This window comes from Oncorhynchus clarkii, chromosome 5, assembly GCF_045791955.1.
Source record: "Oncorhynchus clarkii lewisi isolate Uvic-CL-2024 chromosome 5, UVic_Ocla_1.0, whole genome shotgun sequence".
Lineage (NCBI taxonomy): Eukaryota > Metazoa > Chordata > Actinopteri > Salmoniformes > Salmonidae > Oncorhynchus > Oncorhynchus clarkii.
Window position 1 is genome coordinate 37,932,279 of NC_092151.1, and position 24,138 is coordinate 37,956,416.

At 44.5% G+C, this 24,138-nt stretch overlaps 2 protein-coding genes across 3 annotated transcripts in view; one reads left to right on the forward strand and one right to left on the reverse strand.

The window, feature by feature from the left end:
• Window positions 1–6,614, forward strand: part of LOC139408779 (bone morphogenetic protein receptor type-1B-like) — a 104,724-nt gene extending 98,110 nt beyond the window's left edge. Inside the window, exons 12-14 of the mRNA XM_071153095.1 lie at window positions 136–311; window positions 4,751–4,881; window positions 4,978–6,614. Coding sequence (XP_071009196.1) covers window positions 136–311; window positions 4,751–4,881; window positions 4,978–5,103 — 433 coding nt within the window. The 3' untranslated portion in view covers window positions 5,104–6,614. The remainder of the gene's footprint in view (window positions 1–135; window positions 312–4,750; window positions 4,882–4,977) is intronic.
• A 293-nt stretch (window positions 6,615–6,907) lies between these two features.
• Window positions 6,908–24,138, reverse strand: part of LOC139408778 (unc-5 netrin receptor Cb) — a 186,299-nt gene continuing 169,068 nt past the window's right edge. The window contains exons 10-17 of one of the 2 annotated variants that reach the window (XM_071153093.1): window positions 23,701–24,048; window positions 19,089–19,176; window positions 18,781–18,958; window positions 11,802–12,035; window positions 11,090–11,239; window positions 10,837–11,001; window positions 10,001–10,179; window positions 6,908–9,827 (exon numbers count right to left, since the gene is read on the reverse strand). In XM_071153093.1, the coding sequence (XP_071009194.1) occupies window positions 9,668–9,827; window positions 10,001–10,179; window positions 10,837–11,001; window positions 11,090–11,239; window positions 11,802–12,035; window positions 18,781–18,958; window positions 19,089–19,176; window positions 23,701–24,048 (1,502 nt within the window). In that variant the 3' untranslated portion in view covers window positions 6,908–9,667. The remainder of the gene's footprint in view (window positions 9,828–10,000; window positions 10,180–10,836; window positions 11,002–11,089; window positions 11,240–11,801; window positions 12,036–18,780; window positions 18,959–19,088; window positions 19,177–23,700; window positions 24,049–24,138) is intronic. The other variant, XM_071153094.1, reaches the window with a different exon arrangement.

The following is a 24,138-nucleotide window of genomic DNA, read 5'->3' on the forward strand; positions in this document are numbered from 1 at the left end:
ACTTTGTTATGTTTCTATACTTTTCACTCCGGTAAAAATCAGCATCATTCCAGAAATGCAAAGACTGTGTTGTTTTAGTGGTGCAATGTTGATGAAAAGATGTGGTATTTCTCTCCCTACTCCTGCCTCTCTCAGTGACACCAACGAGGTGGACATCCCACCCAACACCAGGGTGGGCACAAAGCGCTATATGCCCCCAGAGGTGCTGGACGAGAGTCTGAACAGGAAACACTTTCAGTCCTACATCATGGCCGACATGTACAGCTTCGGCCTCATCCTCTGGGAGATCGCCCGGCGCTGCGTCTCTGGAGGTCAGACACGGCCCACAATGCTCTGCTTCACAATGTCTGATAATTTTTAGATGTGAAGTAGACTGACATGATCTTTGATCATGTGCATGCAGACATTTGCCAAAATGCTTGTCCAATTAAAAATGTTTCTTATTTAAAGTTTATTTTTCTATCCTTTTCAGTAGGGGTGTAACTGTTCACCAAACCCACTGTTCGGTACTTATTGCGGTTTTGGGGTCACGGTTCGTTTCAGTACAGCGGGAAAATAAATTGACGTACTTCATTTTTGATCATTTGGAAAAATATGCTAAACTAACCCAGGAATAGATCATGAACCATATAATGCCTGATGAGCGCACAATCAGGTATAAAAACTTTGTAGACACTCTCATAAAGGGGGCACGTCTGTAGCACGGTCCTTCTCATCTCCCACTCAGCAGGACGCAATGTTTTGGAATGTTCAGATAGAAACAGTCAGTCTAGAACAAACATGCCTTTCTGACATATAGAATAAGGAATCACATCAGCTCTATTCATGGCATTTCTATCTGCAACGCTTGGCAACTGAATGTGGCCCTGGAGGTCCATCTATCTGTAGTAAGCGCAACAGGTCAATTAATTGACAACTTGGGCTTGGGTTTGCTTATATAGAGTGGGTAGAGGTCTTCATGGGTCCAAAATGTTGGACCCCTTCCAAAATGGACCTGCGGCTTACCCACCCCAGGTCTCTATATAGGCTATAGATACCCGTTACAAGCAGACCCGAGGACAGCTAATCCCATTCCGTATAGACCTTGTTGGATGCAGACCCGGTCCGAGTGAGGGAAGCAACAGAAAGGTCAATTAAGCTACTTTATTAACTAAAGCTGATAAAACGCAAGGGAGAGGAGATTGAGGTTGAGGGGCTATGCGGTGTGTGTACTGTGAGCGAGTGACACAGGGAGCAAGCAGGATGGAGGGAGAGACTGAGAGAGAGAAGGCAACCAACCAAGGTGACTCACGCTAGTAAACTTCTAGCTTGCCATAGCTAGGTTATTTGTCATCCAACGTAGTATACAGAGTTTCTAACCTCTGTTAGGGTTGCGTCAATTCGAATCTGGTATCAGGATAAATATGACATTGAGTCACCGATTGTATACTATGTATTTTTATTAGCTAAGCAATAAGTGGTAGATGCAATTTTCGTATATACGGGCTCTCTGTCCCACATCGCAGGGAAAACAGAGAACTGACTTGTTCTTGACAAAGATATTATAAATATACTCTGACAGAAATAGTTCCTGCTTCCGAGCCGGTAGAGACTGGGCGTGGTTTAGACTCACCCAGCCTATCGTTGATTGTTGGCGTAGAGCTGGTCCCGGCCCCCAGGCGCTCCAGTTGATAGATGTAACTGTTGCTGTGAAGAATATCTCTGCGCTCATGCTCGATACCGTTATCTCGCACCTGGCTCCTGTTATCTAACAAAAGACCGTTTGTTCTCGCAACACTACGTTCTGAATGTGCCCCCCCCCAACTCATTGCACAGTTCCTGTCTTCATGTTATTCTGTATTTTTCCATCATGAGAAAGGCCCATGACCCTGAAACTGTTAACAATGTTTCAAGTCAGCTATGTTGCATAACACATACATACATCCACACAAGCCAACAGCAGATAATATTCAATCACATATATGGTAACGGGCTATAGTGCATAACACAGAATCCTCATACCTCAGAGGCGCAACATTGCGAGACATCCGGCAATGCTTGCGAAACAGAACAAGCAGACCAGGCCGGGGTTTGAGAAGTCAATGACAAAAGGGGGAAATTCTTCCTTAGATGTTAATTTTCTCTCAATCTAAAGGCACAACCTAGATTTGAGCCAATGTCAAGTAGTTGAACATGTTAGACCCGATGACGTGTTTCTGCGCATGAGCTTAGCTAGCCAGCGTCGCCATGAGATCGCCTACAAGTGTGATCAGGAATCTCTATTGGAGAAGCAGCTTCTGCCTATCGTCATACTGTCTTTGGTAGTACCTGTCTTGACTGCATCAAACCGAGAGAAGTTAGTTAGCTAAGCTAGCTCGCGAGGCTAATTGAGGCTGCATGCGCTTTCCCCCTGTCTGACAGTTACAAATAACAACAACTCTACCTGTTGGCTCTTGGTTGTTGTAGCATATCCTTCCCCTTTTAACTATTAATTGCGTCATTTTAATTCTGTCTTCCATTGATTTGATATCTCCTAGCGTCTGTGCCACACACGGCTAAAAGGATCATTTGAAGTGCGGCAATTAAGATGAGAATTTTGATTACAACATGCGCATAGGCTCTAGTTGTTTTAACGGAATAGCCTGAAATGTTTTTCTTCTACTCATATGTATTCATTTGGGTTCACAGTTTGGACCGAACCGAGGTCTAAATAAATACGTGTTTCGTTACACCCCTACTGTTCAGTTATCTTACCCCCTTCCACTCTGTGTATCATCTTACTACTCTCTCAGCTGGGATGACACAGTATTTTGTATTTATTATGGATCCCCATTAGCCACTGCCAAAGCAGCAGCTATTCTTCCTGGGGTCGAGCAAAATGAAGGCAGTTTGTATAATTTGAGAACATTTACAATACATTCACAGATTTCACAACACACTGTGTGCCCTCAGGCCCCTACTCCACCACTACCACATATCTACAGTACTAAATCCATGTGTATGTATTGTGTGTGTGTGTGTGTGTGTGTGCGCCAATGTTTGTGTTGCTTCACAGTCCCCGCTGTTCCATAAGGTGTTTTTTTAATCTTTTTTTTTCTAATCTAATTTTACTGCTGGCATGATTTACTTGATGTGGAATAGAGTTCCATGTAGTCATTGCTCTATGTAGTACTGTGTGCCTCCCATAGTCTGTTCTGGACTTGGGTACTGTGAAGAGACCGCTTGTGGCATGTCTTGTGGGGTAGGCAAGGGTGTCCGAGCTGTGTGCCAGTAGTTTAGACAGACAGCTCGGTGCATTCAACATGTCAATACCTCTCATAAATAAAAGGAGTGATGAAGTCAATCTCTCCTCCACTTTCAGCCAGGAGAGATTGACATGCATATTATTCATATTAGCTCTCTGTGTACATCCAAGGGCCAGCCGTGCTGCCCTGTTCTGAAAGTCATTTTTGGTGGCACCTGACACGACTGAACAGTTCTCAAGGTGTGACAAAACTAGGGCCTGTAGGACCTGCCTTGTTGATAGTGTTGCTAAGAGCATCGCTTTATTATAGACAGACTTCTCTCCATCGTAGCCACTACTGCATCAATAGGTTTTGACCGTGACAGTATACAATCTAGTGTTACTCCAAGCAATTTAGTCATCTCAACTTTCTCAATTTCCACATTATTTATTACAAGATTTGGTTGAGGTTTAGGGTTTGGTGAGTGTTTTGTTCCAAATACAGTGCTTTTAGTTTTAGAAATATTTAGGGCTAACTTATTCCTTGCCATCCACTCTGAAACTAACTGTAGCTCTTTGTTAAGTCTTGCAGTCATTTCAGTGACTGTAGTAGCTGACATGTATATCGTTTAGTTATCCGCATATATAGAAACTCTGGCTTTACTCAGTCAGTGGCATGTCGTTAGTAAAAAATTGCAAAAAGCAAGGGGCCTAAACAGCTACCCTGGGGAATTTCTGATTCTTACTGGATTATATTTGATAGGCTTCCATTAAACAAGTAACTCTTTATCCACATTATAGCAGGTGGTGTAAAGCCATAACACATATGGCTTTATATATGCTTTTCCAGCAGCAGACTATGATCAATAATGTCAAAAGCTGCACTGAAGTCTAACAAGGCAGCCCCCACAATCATTTTTTCATCAGTTTCTCTCAGCCAATCATCAGTCATTTGTGTAAGTGCTGTGCTTGTTGAGTGTCCTGCCCTATATCCATGCTGAAATTCTGTTGTCAATTTGTTTACTTTAAATAGCATTGTATCTGGTCAAACACAATTTATTCAAGAAGTTTACTAAGGGTTGGTAACAGGCTGATTGGTCTGCTATTTGAGCCAGTAAAGGGGGCTTTAATATTCTTGGGTAGAGGAATGACTTTAGCTTCCCTCCAGGCTTGAGGGCACACGCTCTCTAGTAGGCTTAAATTGAAGATGTGGCAAATAGGAGTGGCATTATCGCTATTATCCTCAGTAATTTTCCATCTAGATTGTCAGACCCTGGTGGCTTGTCATTATTGATAGACAACAATACTTTTTTCACCTCTTCCACACGGACTTTACAGAATTCAAAAGTACAATTCTTGTCTTTCATAATTTGGCCCGATATACTTGGATGTGTAGTGTCAGCATTTGCTGCTGGCATGTCATCCCTGAGTTTGCTTATCTTGCCAATGAAAAAGTCGTTACGGTAGTTTGCAATATCAGTGGGCTTTGTGATGAGTGTCAAGATCTAACATCTCTCTCTCTCTCTCCATGTGCCTCATGCCCTGTAGGCATCGTAGAGGAGTACCAGCTGCCCTACCATGACCTGGTGTCCTCTGACCCCTCCTATGAAGACATGAGGGAGGTGGTGTGCACCAAGAGACAGAGACCCTCCTTCGCCAACCGCTGGAGCAGTGATGAGGTAAGGAAGAAACTTTGTGATTCTGTTATATGCTTGACCTCAGTATACTCATACATCTGCTGCTGTGTTTGATCTGACCGGGGTATGTGTGTTCAGTGTCTCAGACAGATGGGGAAGCTGATGACGGAGTGCTGGGCCCACAACCCTGCGTCTCGCCTCACTGCTCTGAGAGTGAAGAAGACCCTGGCCAAGATGTCGGAGTCTCAGGACATCAAACTGTGACACGCTGCTGCTCCTCCTGCCGCCACCTAGAGGCACTCATCCCCTAGAGACATGTCCTTGGCCTAGGGCCACTCTGCCAGGCCCACGGGAGGAGGGCAAGGCAGGAGATAGAGAGATTGAAAGTGAGAGAAATGAGAATGAGAGAGAGAGGGAAAGAGCGAGTGAGAGGGAAAGAGTGGGTTTTCCCAGGTTCAGGGTCTGCTCTCTTCTTGCCCGTGCCACTGCCAAGACAGAGAGAGTCCCAGTGGGCAGTTTCTGTTCTGGGCCAGTCTGGTCTGAGCCGGTCTGGTCTGGTCTGGCATTGCTTTCTGTGAAAGCGGAGTGGCTGTGTGAGTGAGGGGAAAACACAAGGACAGACAGTACCCTCTGCAGGAGAGGAGTAGTCACTCCGTCCCTCATGGCCAAGAGAGGGACGAGAAAGAGGAGTTCCTACTCTGTCCATCTAAAGCCATATAACAGTATTGTTTTGTTTTCGCGGTAACATTTTATTACAACGAGCCACAGTAACCCCTTCATAACCCTTCATAACAATGTCAGAATGTTCATGAAGCTCAATGCCATGTTTACGACATTGTTATCTAGGGTTATGATTTCTAGTTCAAATAAAGACTTTGTTTTTTTCCCCGTTGTGCTTCAGCAACTGGCCCTATTTGTTTATCTTCAAACCCAAAGTTTTGCAACGGTAATGAAAGCTCTGCATACTGTTGGAAGTGAAGTCTATCACTCAGTAATTCTTGCAGCATCACTGCCCTACAAACACAGGTATTTGGTTCTATTCATACAGGGAAGCACATTGCTTCAATATTGGCCATTTGGCTATCCAAAGGAGTAATTCTTAATCCCCTGAAATGTCTCTTAATCAAGGACTAACGATAGGAGAAAAGGGTCATCATTATGTTATGATTCTGATGGTTAATTAAAATGCATGGGAGTGATGTTACTGGGCAATTCCATGGTAACAGAGTGATGCTGAGAATCAGATGTTCTACTTTCAAATGCATGTCAAACAAAAGCCAATGATTGCAAAGTTAAACAAACCATGCAACAGAAGGACATATTTGATCAACTTCCACTTAAAATGTAACAAAAACACATTAACTTGAAGAACAGTGCAGATGCTACATTTGGTAACAGCCTGTGACTGTGTGTTTGTTGTTTGACATACATTTTAAAGTGAACACTCTTGAGTTACTTAATGTGGAATTGCCCTAATCAGGCTACCTGAGTCATGCCAGTAAGATGGACTCACTCATGGTTGTCTTGCTACTATAATATTCTCGTTTTCTCCCTCTCACAGAATTGAATTGTAAATAACAATGTTGAAATGTATTGATAATGATGGACTTAATAATAATGTTAAATATGTTTTGGTTGTTTGCCTTTGACTTGTGTACAGAATAACTCGCTGAGTGTCCACTATGGCATGTGCCTTATTTCATCTGTATATATGTGTATAAGAGAGTGTGTGTGGACCAGGCGAACATTCCCCAATAAAATGCTGTCAGTCTCCATATCGTCTCTCTCTCTCTCTCTCTCTCTCTCTCTCTCTCTCTCTCTCTCTCTCTCTCTCTCTCTCTCTCTCTCTCTCTCTCTCTCTCTCTCTCTCTCTCTCTCTCTCTCTCTCTCTCTCTCTCTCTCTCTCTCTCTCTCTCTCTCTCTCTCTCTCTCTCTCTCTCTCTCTCTCTCTCTCTCTCTCTCTCTCTCTCTCTCTCTCTCTCTCTCTCTCTCTCTCTCTCTCTCTCTCTCCAGCAATACAGATTGAACGGAGAAAGCCACCAGAAAGTGGAAAAGAAGAGTCAGATTCTGCATTCAGTGTTGCATATAAATATAATTTATTATTAGTTTTAAAAATTCTTTCTTACACTTTGTACAGGAACTTAACAGAGGAAATGCAAGCATTTGCAAGTAACATGATGAATGCCAGAACAGAATTGGCCACATTCTCACTATACATACAATATTACCCATGAAGCCTCAGGAGAACGATGGAATGCAACGGCTAGCACTTTTCAGTACATACATTTTTTTATATAAAGGATGCAAAGTTTGCATAGACGGCTTTAGGAAAATGCTCACACAACTGTCAATATTATTATTTTTTTAACCAAAACTAATCAAACGACTATTGTCAGCGCTGCTTCTTTTAAAGGAATGTTGGGTCGACAGTTATCTTCAATTATTGTACACATACAAATATGCTATCATATAATACAAATATGCTATCATAAAATCCTTATACTTAATGCTTTCCCCTTTGCAAGATAAATAATTTGATAATCTGTCAAAGTTCACATGATTTCACCTATTTCCATTCCCCCCACTGACAGTCAACAGTAACTGTTAGTGTACACTGAGTATACAAAACATTAAGAACCTGCTCTTTCCAAGACAATGACTGACCAGGGGCATCCAGGTGAAAGCTATGATCCCTTATTGATGTCACTTGTTAAATCAATCAATCAATCAAATGTATTTATAAAGTCCTTTTTACATCAGCCGATGTCACAAAGTGCTGTACAGAAACCCAGCCTAAAACCCCAAACAGCAAGCAATGCAGGTGTAGAAGCACAGTGGCTAGGAAAAACTCCCTAGAAAGGCCGGAACCTAGGAAGAAACCTAGAGAGGAACCAGGCTCTGAAGGGTGTAAATCCACTTCAATCAGTGTAGATGAAAGGGAGGAGACAGGTGAAAGAAGGATTTTTAAGCCTTGAGATAACTGAGACTTATATTGTGTATGTATGTGTGCCATTCAGAGGGTGAATGGGCAAGACAAAATATGTAAGTTCCTTTGAACGGGGTATGGCAGTAGGTGCCAGGCGCACCGGTTTGTGTCAAGAACTGCAACGCTGCTGGGTTTTTCATGCTAAACAGTTTCCCGTGTGTATCAAGAATGGTCCGCCACCCAAAAGACATCCAGTCAATTTGACACAATTGTGGGAAGCATTGGAATCAACATGGGCCAGCATCCCTGTGGAACACTTTCGACACCTTGTAGAGTTCATGCCCCAACGAATTGAGGCTGTCTTGAGGGGGAAAGGGGGTGTAACTCAAAATTAGGAAGGTGTTCCTAATGTTTGTTATACTCAGTGTATGTTGTCATTTAGTAATCTGCTCATGTGAAACAATCAGATTACAGGTATTCAGACATAATATTTGCGTGGAATTTTACATCAATATCAATTATTTGGTAAAAGGCAATCGTATCAGGCTGCATCAGTCCTAAAAAAATATACCGTCTGTCTATCAACAAACGACACATCTTCCACCTTGGAAGACAGACTCCCATCTCTTCCTCTACCCTGGTTCTGTCTCATTTGGACAAGGTCATCATCAGGGGACCATACATGATGAGAGCAGATTGCGATGTTCCACTATGCCAGAGATCTGTATATAATGACTAGATGCTCATGTCTCCGCCCTAACAATGGGAGTCGTTGTCCCAAAGGCGGGAAGGCAGGCGGTCTGCTTACCGCTGTATTCCCGCGTGGACAGATTTTGACAGGAGTGGAACCTCTCGCTTCCTCTCTGACTATGCTGACTGGCATGCTGTGAGTGAGAGATGACTTGACTGACTGACCTCTCATTGACCTCTCAGACAGTTCCTTGTATCAGCATCATGGGTTTCATGGCCTAACATGCAAACCCTTGATAGCGCAATATAAACCCAAATATAATCGTTTCAAACTAAATATGCAAATTGTAAATAATTGCAGAATAAAAAGCAACAAAAAATAAGTGTAAAACAATGTAATAATACACAACATGAATGATAACAGCTAATATTAATAATGACAGTCTTACACTGTAAAAGGTTACAGTTTTCAATGTTTTGTTTATGTACAGGTTGCGCTTTGTATCAGTGTTTGTATCAGTGACTGTACAGTAGGTGTTGTTACTAAGAGAATCCACTAGGCAGCACTATGGCACAATGAAAACAAAGAACTGTGCAACGAAAGCAGGGGGAAAGAACACACTGGAAAACTCAATGTTAGGCTGCATAAAAGACAAAAAGGAGAGATATTTGTGTATAAATGGATGTGTTATTAAATACAGACCTATATAGTCACTGAAACAAGTTCTTCCATCAGAAATATTGGCGAGTCATTCAACATTAATGTTGTTTACAGGGGTTACCATGGGGATCCATGGGGGCAGGTGGAGTGGGAGGGCCTTCCCCGCCCCACCCCTTCCTTCCCATGGTCCTATGCTCTGAGCCAGTCTGTCACCACATCCACTATATGGACAGCACTATCGAGCGTTTCCTAGGAAACTGTATCACGGTAAAGAAAACTGTACCAGGGAGAGAACAAACAGAGCTGACTTACTTTCTCTTTCCTTTGTCAAAATGTTACTCCCAATATACTGTAAGTGGAGCATGGCTATGATAAGTATGTATGTACGTGTGTGTGTGTCACTATGTCTGTGTGTTCCCTGATTGAAAAAATGTCGGCCTCTGCCTGTTCTGCATGTCAGCTGACAGATTGCCGCTCTTACTCTCTCGCCTTCTCTCCCTGACTCATCTCTCACTCCTCCCTGGAATTTCCTGTTCTTTGACGAACAGGTGTCAGTGGTCCATTGCCATGGGCATGAGGTTCTCATGGCGACCCATCTCCTCCAGCACGGCAGCTAGGCGGCTAAGGTTCCCGTCTGGGAAGTGTTGTGCCTCCCACAGGTCTAAAATCACCCCAGTAGGACTGGACTTAGTGGCAAAGTAGTTCAGATACCTGATGGGGGGAGGGGAGAGAGAGAGAGAGAGAGAGAGAGAGAGAGAGAGAGAGAGAGAGAGAGAGAGAGAGAGAGAGAGAGAGAGAGAAGAAAAGAGATAGCCAAGCTTCAGTAACACTGGACAGTACCACACACACACACGCACACACAGATCATCCAGTCCTATCATTACCTGTCCAGGTTCAGTTTGTGTGCCAGCATCCTCCAGTCGTTGCCTCTGGTCTGTGGTGCATCCAGGCTGCCACAGAGCTTCTGTCTGATGGAGAGGGGGATGCGGAAGGCATTGGGCCCCACCAGGGTTGTGATGTTACTGGCTGGGTCCAGCAGAGACGTGTCGATGCTCTGGGTGTCCTGGATATGCAAGAGAGAGACTGATGTCAGTACAGGGTTCAACTATTTGAATTGACTGAAATGATTCTTTGGGAGCTGATTGTTGGAGTTAGTGTTCCAAGTTTAGTTCTCATTCGAATTGGTGCATGTCTTCATCAAATTGTCTAGCCAGCTCCTAGCCTCTAGTCAGACAGAAAGCCCCAGACAGACGGAGACGAGTGTCTACAGTACTAAGGCCAGGGCAAGTTACACAATGCACACTATCCAATGTTCCCTGTTCCATCTCTGCTCCAATATTCTCCTACTCCATCATTCTCTTTGTGATTATTCCCTTAGATCTGTGCTCTGTGTGGAGCTATGAAATATAAAACCAGTAATGCTTGTAACTCTCATAACAGACAAGCTCTCAACGAGAGGGCTGTCTGTGCAGCAGGCTCAAGGCTCACTGTCTGAGTAAATTAGTTCACTGACAGAAGGCTAAACTCAATACCCAGGAGGGACAAAGACATGGAAAAAGACAGGGATGTTCGATATAACAGCAGCCTCAATTCAAGTTAGCAGTAAGTCCAATTAAATCAAGTTAGTCTGATTTGTCTGAGCATGTATGCATGATTCAGCATGTACATGTTTATTAGTACACTATACGTACTCTATCTGGACACTCTAATATCTCCTTACCTCTGAGAGGGTGGTGTCCAGCTGGAAGATCTGTCCCTCCCCCTCCACCTGTCGGACACACAGTTTACAGACCAGGTCTACGGTGCTGGGACAGAACCTCTCCAGGGTGAAGGTACAGTGGAGGTTCCTCTGGGACCCAGACCACACCTGCTGGAACGACAACTCCTGGGAAGAGAGTGGGTGGGAGGCGGGGGGTTAATACTGGCACCAAGGGTGCTTGTGTGTCTGTACTTTCAGTGTTTGCTGTGCGTACCTGATACTTGGCTAGTAGCTTGCTCTTCCACAGTGTGTGTGGGACGTCGTGGATGGACAGTCGCAGGTTGTGGGTGCTGTCCTTGAAGTTGAGGGTCTTTGGTTCGTCCAGCAGTTTCCCTCCCATCTGCTTCTCCATCTGTAGGACCTCCTATAATAACACAGAGACACACAGGGTTAAGACATGAGACAACCACTCTATCCACGCTGTTTGAAGCAGAGAATTATGGGATATAATCCATCTAGAAACATTCCCAACCTTTGACATTCACTTCTACATTCAACATGATCATTCCCAATTCCCATTACCCCGCATCCCAAACTAAATAACCGGGTCCTATCCTCCTCCCAAAAGTAATAATGACACCTTATCTTTCTTCAGTGTAGGCAGATAGAGGTATTCTAATGTGTTGTGATGGGGTGAGGACATATTTGTGAGGACACGGCATCATTTCTCCGGGAGCAGCTTGATGATGGAGATTATATTCAAATGCATGTACTCATCTCCCCTTATAACGCTTCTGCTGGCTACTCCCACACACACACACACACACACACACACACACACACACACACACACACACACACACACACACACACACACACACACACACACACACACACACACACACACACACACACACACACCCCGTCACGCACACACATGCAGATAAGCCCCCCACACACACACACACACACACAATTGTTCTTACTTTGAGTGAGTCCTGTGTGTCGTCCAGGCAGTAGACTCTAATGTGGTACTCCAGAGCAGGGCAAGTGACGGGGCCGAAGATGGCCAACTTGAGCCGCTTGGTGGTGGCCGCGCTGCAGGACTGACCCACCAGGCAGTAGGTCCCTAGGGTCTCTGTCAGGATGTGACACGCCTCCTCATCCATCTGGATGTAACAGGGAGTGGTGAAGTTCTCCTCTCCTACTACCACTACCTCCTAGAGAGAGAGAGAGAGAGAGAGAGAGAACGAGAGTGAGTGTGAGTGTGAGACTGTGTGCGATTACAGTGTCCATGTAAATGTATACATGTGCCTGCCTAGTCCCTACATACGTCTAAATGTTTAATGTCTAACAATAGAACACCATGTATGAGGTTATAGCATAATGTCCCTCTCCTAGTTCCCCCCAGTGACGACAACGCTGGATCATGTGAGAGCATATTCCTGTTTCATTATTGGTGTCGGGGTCTAACTGGGTCAAGAGGCATGCTGAGCTCTGTAATCCTGACGCTACTATGAGCAGCACACAGCCTGGCATCCTTTCAACCCATTATGTGAGACAGACAGAGAGAAGAGGAATGACACCATCATAGTGTGTGTGTTTGACTGTGTGTGTGACTGTGTGTGTGTAAGAGAGTTATTTTATTTAGAACCGGGGCATTTAACAGCAGTATTATAGCTGGTCATTAGGCTCTTTAACTGATCCTGGGGGACAGTATGAGTGTTCCTCACTAGGGGGATGATTACAATACAGTGGAAAACTGAGCTAAGGCCTCACACACACGTGCTGAAAGACTCTTTGTGAGGAGAGACTTACTGACTGACACATGTTACTCATTACACTCTGCTATGCACACACACACACACACACACACACACCTCACTGTGCTGGACACATCACTGAGACGTCTGATTATTCACATTGTACGACGGTAATATAAGAGCCAGACGCTGAATCTCTCTCCCTATGACTGTCTGACTGCCTCTCTCTATGGGGAGAACAGAAGGGAGAGCTACCATTCTGACAGCGCATGTCATAGCAAAAGCAATATATCTCCAGTCCTCCAGTACGTGTGTGGTTGGCCTCAGCTCAGCGGGAATAGAAGCTGATATAAAGCAGCCAGGCATCATCTACGGATATTACCATCCACATGGCTGACAGGCTGAGATATAATCAATAGTTATTTCTCTGTTTAAACGCTTTCACGCCGCAATCTTGGTTTATTGGCTGCACTCCGTCATAGTCACACGCTACGTAGCCCACATTAAACACTGTATGTATATTACAGATGACTTCCTCATCAAATGTTCATATACCTCCTACAGTAGTAACATCAACATCATGGAGATTCTCATGTCTGTTATCCATGGGTTTTTTTTGTTTGCAGAGCTGGAAAAGAGAGTCCAAGACACATCGAATCAAGCTTCTCTCTGAAGGCCTAGAACAATCTGTAGGCTTCAGATTGTGAGATGATAATTATCAGATTTCACTGTGCTGATGCAATATGGCGTCACTATGTTGATATGGGCAGTGACGGCTCTGTAACATGGTGATGAATGTGTTGAGAACGACAGGACATGCATGTTGGTGATGCAGTGGAACAAACAGCTGAAAAAAGGCTCTACTGGCTCAAACCAGTCTCTCGTTACCTTCCTCTGAGTCGCTCCCACACTGACTGCAGATGGGTTAGGCAGTCAAAATATACAGGAATCTATAGTTTCTCCTTCCAACAAACTTTTACACAACTCTGAATTAGTCTAAACCCACTGCTGTATCTAGAATTCTACACTCTTAGAAAAAAAGTTGCTATCTAGAACCTACAAGGTTTCTTCGGCTGTTCCCATAGGAGAACCCTTTGAAGAACCATTTTTGGTTTCAGGTAGAACACTTTTGGTTCCAGGTAGAAGAACCCTTCTGTGTTCCATGGAGAACCCTTTCCACAGAGATTTTGTCAGCCCGTTATTGTCATGCAAAAGACTGCCGATCTCACCATAATTGACTGCTAAATAAGATAAACATGTTTAGCATCTCCCGGCCTCCAGGCCACATACAAGCCACATACAAGCCACATACAAGCCGCTGATGTGCGCTTTTCGAATTACATTTACAATGGTCTAATAAATCAATTGAATATACATCATCACAATAAATCCTCATTTATTTTAGGCAGGTCTAAAGTAACATTATGATATGAAGAAAATGTATTTCAGAATAACAAAATATGAGTTGGCCTACTGTACGTTATCTGGTATGCCAATTCCTCCCAAAGGTGTTCGATGGGGTTGAGGTCGGGGCTCTGTGCAAGCCAGTCAAGTTCTTCCACACCGATCTCAACAAAGCATTTCTGTATGGAACTCACTTTGTGCACAGGGCCATTGTCATGCTGAAATAGGAAAGGACCTTCCTCAAACTATTGCCACAAAGTTGGAAGCACAAAATTGTCTAGAATGCCATTGTATGCTGTAGTATTAAGATTTTCCTTCACTGGAACTAAGGGGACTAGTCCATGAAAACATTATTCCATTATGCCATTATTCCTCCTCCACCAAAATGTACAGTTGGAATGCATTCTGGCAGGTAGAGTTCTCCTGGCTTCCGCCAAACCCAGATTAGTCCGTCGGACTGCCAGATGGTATAGCGTGAATCATCACTCCAGAAGGTTTCCACTCTTGAGTCCAACGGCAGCGAGCAATGCGCATGGTGATCTAAGGCTTGTGTGAGGCTGCTCGGCCATGGAAACCAATTTCATGATGCTCTCGACGAACAGTTCTTGTGCTGACGTTGCATCCAGGGGCAGTTTGGAACTCGGTAAAGAGTGTTGCAACCGAAGACAGGCAATTTTTTACGTGCTACAGCACTCAGCAGTCCCGTTCTGTGAGCTTGTGTGGCCTACCACTTCGTGGCCGAGCCATTGTTGCTCCTAGACGTTTCCACTTCATAATAACAGCACTTACAGTTGACAGGGGCAGCTCTAGCAGCGCAGATATTTGACGAACTGACTTGGAATGGTGAACCCTATGACAGTACCACGTTGAAAGTCACTGAGCTCTTCAGTGAGGCCATTCAACTGACGATGTTTGTCCATGGAGATTGTGTTACCTTTTATTCTCCTGTCAGCAACGGGTGTGGCTGAAATAGCCGAATCCACTCATTTGAAGGGGTGTCCACATACTTTTGTATATACAGTGTATATGAGCTGCAATAGGCTATTGATGGTTTGAGGAAGGTGCAGAAAAAGCTTGTGCTCTGTTCCTTGCCTCAGGCTGATCACAATGTTCACAAGTGACCACACTGTATTTTCACCCATCAGACTATTCTCAATTTAATATCTAACATTTGTTTCAATTCAGAATGGCCCATTATCAAATGAGCAGGAATAGGGGTAGGAGAAAAAACACCTGTAATCCATATGAGGCCACTGGTTAGTTTCACTCATGTCAGGTAGGCTACTTTGGTTATTTCGTCGTGACAGTTGAGCCAAAACTCTGTATGGAGACCTCTAACCCGGTTCCTGCAGCTACCCAGTGCTTCATTTGGGAAACCAAGTGAAATCTGTACCAAAGATAACTTTAATCAGTGTTTTCTCATGTTTTTCTGCCATGTGTAATATGCAGTAGGCTATGTATTGCATAACGCCACAATCATTACTTTAATTCTGTTTTTAGGAGGGGGCTTGGGCTCATATAATCCTATGCATATGCTTAAGCTCTAATATGCATATAGGTGTTTTGAATTAGAAAGCGCTGTCCATTTCATCGTGTTAGGCTTTGAAACAACATCCACAACGAAAATGTGTTCCACTCACTTTCAACCTGCTGTTGAACTTCTCTCTTCAAATTGATCAATCACAGTGAGGTGAGTTTTAAAAGCATATACTGTTTTGATGATAAGTGTTTGGTGTGATTTTCAATTGCGTTTGCATTGATGTCAGAGTGGTTAGAGGGACAATAGAGCCCTGAGTACCAGTTGGGTTCTACTAACACATGTCCAGAATGCATAAGAGGGAATTACCGTGACTTAATAGTCACGTAGAATTTTACTGCGGTCATGACTCATGACTGCCGGTGTGGTGGTATTATGGTCACCGCAACAGCCCTAGTTCTACCTGGAACCAAAAAGGGTTCAGTTAAAGGGACAGCCGAAGAACCCTTTCAGAACCCTTTTCTTCTCTCTAAGTGCAGGAATCAAGGAAATATACAGGAATCTAGGAAATATACAGGAATCTAGGAAATATACAGGAATCAAGGAAATATACAGGAATCTAGGAAATATACAGGAATCTAGGAAATATACAGGAATCAAGGAAATATACAGGAATCTAGGAAATATACAGGAATCTAGGAAATATACAGGAATCAAGGAAATATACAGGAATCAAAGGAAATATACAGGAATCTAGGAAATATACAGGAATCAAGGAAATATACAGGAATCAAGGAAATATACAGGAATCAAGGAAATATACAGGAATCAAGGAAATATACAGGAATCTAGGAAATATACAGGAATCTAGGAAATATACAGGAATCAAGGAAATATACAGGAATCTAGGAAATATACAGGAATCTAGGAAATATACAGGAATCAAGGAAATATACAGGAATCAAGGAAATATACAGGAATCTAGGAAATTTACAGGAATCTAGGAAATATACAGGAATCAAGGAAATATACAGGAATCAAGGAAATATACAGGAATCTAGGAAATATACAGGAATCTAGGAAATATACAGGAATCTAGGAAATATACAGGAATCTAGGAAATATACAGGAATCAAGGAAATATACAGGAATCAAGGAAATATACAGGAATCAAGGAAATATACAGGAATCAAGGAAATAATACAGGAATCAAGGAAATAAAACAGGAATCGAGGAAATGAAACAGGAATGGACATTATCCCAGTAGTAGCGTTCTACACAACCTTTAATAACTACTAGAAACCCCACTGCTTTGTTAAGACTTATTTAGTAATGTAAGGATCTAGGAAGTAATACAGGAATCGAGGAAACCATCCACTGGGATGCTTTCTACATCTATTCCACGTAGGTTCAATGTCATTTCATTGAAATGATGCGGAAACAACGTTGATTCGACCGGTGAGTTCCCAGTGGGTGGTGTTCTCTTTCCAACACACGTCTACACCCCAGTGCTTCCTGAAAGACACCCACAGACCTTGAGAAGTAGAGTAGGGCTCTATCAGCTCTGATGGAATGACAGCAGGTCAGAAGCTGTTGCTAAGCAGCTGAAGAATAATAGTGCCTGGCCAGGCCTGTGTATGAGGGGATGGAAGTGTGTCAGTTGACAGGCCAGTGATGACCAGGCCCCAGAGGCTCTGTTCTGACAGCTAGCTGAAATGGAACCATTTCAATGTTATACACCGCCACTCAAATACTTCCCTTCACTTGGCAATACTACATTGGCCCAGTCTATCTGACAGAATTACAACTAGATGCTTTCCAGACAAATTATAAAGAATAATTGATAGGTTATTTATTTTGCATAATAACAACCAACAATTGTATTACATTTCACATATAAGAGTAAAATAGAAATTCCACACTGAAGCTAAGGAGAAAGAAGGCACCCTACAACTGAAGTACGTCTCAACTGCCAGGGAAAGAATGAGTGTGTGGGAGTGTCGTGGGGAGAGTGTATTATTGAACTGAGAAAGCGTGAGTTTGTGTGTTTATTAGGGTTGAATGGCGGGGACCCGGTTATCGAGATTTACCGGGATTTACCGCCAAAAAACACTCCCTTTTCCCAGGATAAATAACTGTGAGAAAACCGGTAAATTATAATAATATATTTATATGACCAGCATGGCGTGAAATGGAACTGTTAAATTATATGCAATGTCTAAATCTGGCTTCTCAACGGCCTCTGCATCAATGCTCAGGGTCGGGAGAGGTAGCCCATCTGGGTATAGAGTACAATTCACAATGCACGCAGACATATCATCTCATCAACTTTTTTTCTCGTGACAGCGTGGCCTACATTTGCTGCAGCATAAGGGGGTACAGCGTTAACCCAACAAGATGTCACGGTTTGACCAATTTGACTTCAGATTCCGACGTTTGTCCACGCTTTTCTCCAACCACCCCGGGTTGCTGCGCCGCTGTCGCCGGCGCCTCGTGGCTTGTTAAGTTTAGACATTCATTTCGAATGGTTAGTTACGAGTTAAAGGTTAGGGATAGGTTTAAAAAATAAAACAAATGAAATGAGTGCCTATCACTGGGATTGAACATGCAACCCCTGGAATTCATAGCTCGCAGCGTACGCCCATCCGCCACACCCGTCCACAACACCCGAGCAGAAAGCCAAGCCTACTTGATGGTAATGGCGCTCACCGTTACCCCTAGTGGTGGGTTTTGATGGCATCTCCTCGACGTCCTTTGTACCTGTACCGACGTCGATTTCGAAGTAGATCTTGAGCAACCTGGCTGACTAACCAGCTTTAAGGAAGTGTTTCTGGTGCGGGGGCGTTTGCGTAGGCTGCATCCGCCTCCTCCTGCTACTGCTAATTAAACCATTGTGTGTGAGTGTGTGTGTGTGTGTGTGTGTGTGTGTGTGTGTGTGTGTGTGTGTGTTAAAAACAAAGGGCTGTGAGGCTAGGAATGGGGCTATGTTCACAGAGATGCCCACGGCAACACAACTCATTATCATCACTGCTTTTAATGATGGGACACACTCACACAAGAGCGGAAAAGACAGAGAGCCTGGGGGGGGAAATGCCAGCATGCTATTCCCTATAACTGTTCTTACACAATCCTCTGTCTCTAATTGAGCTTGTGCTGTGTGTGCAGAGATACATTAGTTTATCCCATTCTCTACTCCCTTTATTGCCACTGTCATCCTACCTCATGACATTGACCTTAGTCGTTTTTTCCAGTACCATCTTCCACCTCCACACACTTCGTCCGGTACCCATTGCATGTCAGAGAACATATCATGCCACTCACCTCCCACTGGGCCTGCTGTGATTGGGTCTTGAGCTGAATCAGCCAATCCTCGGCTGATCCACTGTCAGCCTCAGCACAGTGGTGCATGGTGATGATGACTGGGCGTGTCAGGAGAGCACCTGGGGGGCCACAGCTCACCACTGGGCTTAGCACTGTCTGGCAGTCATCGACTGGGGGCCTGAGGGAACGCACGCAAACACGCACGCACACACACAGGTTAGTGTTGTGACAGTATGGGTAGTGTGTGTAGGAGATGTGTGTCTGGTATAAACAGCACAGCCAGAGGGAATAGAAACGATTGTAGTTACCTCATGCTGTCCTTCCTGTGGACGGTCACGTACATCTCATAGACTCTCCCCTGAGGGACGGCTCCTGCTGGAACTAGCAGACTCACCCCTGTGGAGACAACACACACCACGGTCACACACTTTGTAGTCACACTTTGTAGTCACAAGCTCCGTGGTCACACGTTCTGTGGTCACACACACACACACTGTATTTTTGCACTGTCTCTATGCACACTCACAGGACTCTACACACTCATGCACACTGGCACTCCAACACACACACACACACACACACACACACACACACACACACACACACACACACACACACACACACACACACACACACACACACACACACACACACACACACACACACACACACAGTGGTCTAACCAGCCCAGCACTGCCCTCTAGACATCTCCCTGTCATGCTCTGTCATTCTGTGTTCAGTGTTTATCCCCTGCCCAGCCCTGGGGCCCCAAGCAGACAGCCAGAGAGACACATTGGGAGAGACATCATGAGGCCAAACCACAAACAGCCATATCACTGCCCCTTCCTACTGTCTCTTACTGTAGTGTAAATACTGCCACACACTGAACCCATTATATGGCAGAATAAGACAACATCAATGAGTTCTCTAGTCTCATCCCAATGCTGAACTGTATGGCTATAAGGCAGTGATTTAAATTATCTCCATCTGTGTCTGATATGATTTGATGTCCTGCTTGCTCTGTTTTTCAGGGAGATTTCCCCCCTCTCTCTGTCTCCAGGGTTTAACAGATATCACATTGATTTCCCATGTCCTTGTAGTGAACCTTTCAAAGGGTGGCAGTCAGCATCTAGAAGGGAAATCACACAGCACTACACATATACTGTATCAGGCGGATAGGCTACTGTATGAGAAGTAACAGAGAGAGAGAGAGAGAGAGAGAGAGAGAGAGAGAGAGAGAGGGGAGAGAGGGAGAGAGGGAGAGAGAGAGAGAGAGAGAGAGAGAGAGAGAGAGAGAGAGAGAGAGAAGGGGAGAGAGGGAGAGAGGGAGGGAGAGAGAGAGAGAGGGAGAGAGAGAGAGAGAGAGAGAGAGAGAGAGAGAGAGAGAGAGAGAGAGAGAGAGAGAGAGAGAGAGAGAGAGAGAGAGAGGGAGAGAGAGGGAGAGAGAGAGAGAGAGAGAGAGAGAGAGAGAGAGAGAGAGAGAGAGAGAGAGAGAGAGAGAGAGAGAGAGAGAGAGAGAGAGAGAGAGAGAGAGAGAGAGAGAGAGAGAGAGCTCCTGCATTCACTTAGAGAAATGCTTCAAAGAGAAAAAAAAGGATATTAGTTGAAATGCTAAGTACAGTATGCCCACTCTCCTACTGCCACACAGTATGTAATTACCCGGGAATGAAAACATATCCTATGACAGATGTGTTCTTCTCTCTGCCTGTGTAACATGATGAGGTGGCTAAACAGGAACATCAGCCAGAGATGGTTTTCCAGAGGAACAACTCCAGAAACCCTAGAAGTTGTTATCCTTTAATGTTTCCGCCTGTTTTTCCCAGCTGTCATCATGCATCTGTGGTGCATTAAAAACAAACCACATGTGTGCGACGTGGGAACACCACAGATCATGTAAGCAGTATTACAGGCCTAAACAGAGCAGAACTGTACCAACCTTGTGCTCTGTGCTCTGAGCAGCCAGGCACCCAGCTACTCTTACAACCCTGTCACGCACTGTGTGGAACCCATGCTCTGATTGACCGCTGAGAGCTTTGAGCACTCTTTCAGAGTCATATCTCTCTTTCCCTCTCTCCCTACCCTACCCCTTCTCCCTCCCCTTCCCCTCTTTCTCTCTCACCATCCTCTTCTCCTCTCGCCTCCCCCTCCCCTCTCGTTCCCCCCTCCCTCTCCACCTCCTCTCCTCTCGTTCCCCCCTCCCCTCTCCTCTCGCTCCCCCCTCCCCTCCTCCTCTCCTCTCGCTCCCCCTCCTCCTCTCCTCTCGCTCCCCCCTCCTCCTCTCCTCTCGCTCCCCCCTCCTCCTCTCCTCTCATTCCCCTCCTCCTCTCCTCTCGCTCCCCCCTCCGATTCTCCTCTCGCTCCCCCCTCCCTCTCTCTCTCCAGGGAGTCATGCTTCAGTATGACGTTAGTCCCCATTGCAGGCCATGTGTAGAGGATAAGGGTGATCCCTGGTGAATAAGAGGGGAAGCGGTGTCAGGATCACAGCATCATCTCCTGTTCATAATGAAATAATGGAAAGCTAGAGCTCCCTTGGATGGTGTGTAGTGTGGGAAGGGGGATGGAAGGAAGGCATGGAATGGGGGGATGGTGTGAGAACGATCTCTGTGTCAGTCCAGCCTCCACAGAGGCTCTTAATCCTGTTATTACACTGTGCTAAGTCACTTTAAGGAGGCAGCTCCTAATAACAGTCACCACGAGGAGACCTTGTCAGCTACTAACTAAGGCCTGCTCTAGAACTGTACCATGGGGAGAACTGATAAAGCACCTCAAACCAATGTCATTGTGAGTGTATGAAAGCACCAAATCTCCAATCTAGTCTAGACAAAGTCCAAAGTGGTCTGGTAATTGCTTATGGCTAGGGCCAGATGGATCTGCAAGGACGTTTTCTTATAAATAACTTAACAGCCTTACCGGAATACTTATTCAGTTTAAAGTTCATTGTTTGGACACACCTACTGATTCAAGGGTTTTTCTTTATTTTGACTATTTTCTACATTGTAGAATAATAGTGAAGGCATCAAAACTATGAAGTAGCACATAAAATGACGTCAAATCACGTTATATCTACAGCAGCTTTGATTGGACTGATCCTGTCAACATCATACATCAACATCAAAACCTTAGCTAGCAGTCATCATCATGAATCAAGTCAACGATCTACTGGCAAATCCTTTTCAATACTTGTCATATGACACATATCGGTGCTCATCGGCCATTGGACATAAACATTACACAACAAGTTGGGAATCGCAAATTCAACTATGATCGGTTTGGAATGAATCTGTGGCTAACTGCAAGCATTGCAAAGAAATCACTAACCTGCCATTCAGTGGAGTGGATGTGTGGTCCCAAGTCTGGGTTTAAGGGTCTCTTTTCCAAGTTTAAAAGGATAAACATTCAACATTGGCCATGGTGTCAATCCAGCATGATTTCTGCCACTTTCAAAACAACTGGAAACTCAGAACTGGGAAATCTCAGAGTTCAAGACAACTGGGAACTCGGGAAAAAAGGAGCTCCGACTGGGAAAATACATTTTGAACGGTCATCTAATTCAGAATTCCAAGTCGGGAACTCTGGGTTCTTTCTAGAGCTCTGACCTGAAGATCACTAACGTCATGATTCAACCTTATTTTTTTCCGACTTCCCAGTTGCCTTGAAAGCGCCATAAATCCCAAGAATGCCAGACTTCGATGACAAAAATTTGCCAACGAAGGACCGCCGCGCCACCTTCCTGTTCAAGTGAGCACAGCACAACAAGCCGAGTCCAAAAATGTCTTGTATGCTGCTGCAATAAATTATGTAATATGCTAATATATTGTAGCTAAGAAAGTAATACTAAGTGAATGTTGTGTCCCCTTTCCCCTAATAATGTAGCCTACTGTTCTGACTTGGTAGTGCACCTGTAGCCTATTAATAAATAGATCACTAGTCACTGTAAATAATGCCACTTTAATAATGTTTACATCTTACATTACTCATTTCACATGTATATACTGTATTTTATACCATCTACTGCACCTTGTCAATTCCGGTCGCTCATCGATATACTTATATGTACATATTCTCATTCACCCCTTTAGATTTGTGTGTATTCGGTAGTTGTTGGGGAATTGTTAGATTACTTGTTAGATATTACTGCACTGCTGGAACTAGAAGCTCAAGCATTTCGCTACACTCGCATTAACATCTGCTAACCATGTGCATGTGACCAATAAAAATATATTTGATTTGACTTTATAGCCTGTTTTAGAGGAATGTCATTATCGAATATTGAAAGAGCTTTCATTGTCTGCTTATATGCCCACTTTATTCATCCCTCGGTTCTGACTTAGTGTACAGGAAGAATACTGTAATAACGGCCCGTGTTCTGAATTCTGTCCCTGTACATTTCAAAAGTGCTGAACAAATATTTATATTGACGACATCCATGCCAGCTCGCTCATTAATGTCTTAATCGAAATTACGGATTGCCTCTTATCACTCGTCGTTCCATGATGCCATAGTTTGTACATCTCCAACTGTCAGTAGAAACCACATTTGTTTAAGGAAGTCAGCCATAACAGCTATGTTTTTTACAAAGGGAGTAAATGAGGCTGAATGAACTGTTTGGCTGCCAGACATGGCTCCGCTGATAGCCAGGTGTAGCAGTGGTAAGATGTTGGGACTGCTGTTGGGACAGCTTTATGTCAGCCCTAACAGTTTGTGGGCACCGTTTGTCACTGTTATAGTCCAATTAATGTATTGTTTAGTGTTGTGTTGTGGCTCTGCTGGCATGCATCATTTGTTTGACTGTCCTATATTAAGAAAACCATTATTTTCGTCACTTTACTCAAACACACATAAAAAAAATACTATACACCAACCCACTTTGAGACTGTACCACACTTCCTCCTCCTTAGACAGACCCATAAAGACCCATACCTGAGTTGGGGACGATGAGGTGCCCCCCTAGAGAGTTGAAGGAGCCCAGGGCGGTACAGGAAGGGTCCCTGGTACCGGTACGGAGCAAAGTCTGGGTTTGGGTCCTCCTCCCCATGGTGTCCCCATCCAGCAGGCAACGGGGCAGCTTGGGGGAGAAGTCAGACAGGTCCTCGGAGGGGGTGACCAGACCAGAGGAGTTGTAGACCTTGATCTTCAGGTTGGGCAGGGGGTCCAGGAGGGGGGAGTTGGTCATGGGGATCTTGTCGGCTACGTCGTGGAGGGCGTAGACGGGTCCACGGTACATGGCTGACGCAGAGGTCAGGTCAGGGGGTGCCGTCAGAATGTCAGCTGGGGACAGGAGAGGACAACGCTGATGTCAGTGGTAAGACTAGGGTGTAAAGGAGAGGTGCAGTCAGACCAACACACCAACAGGACCAG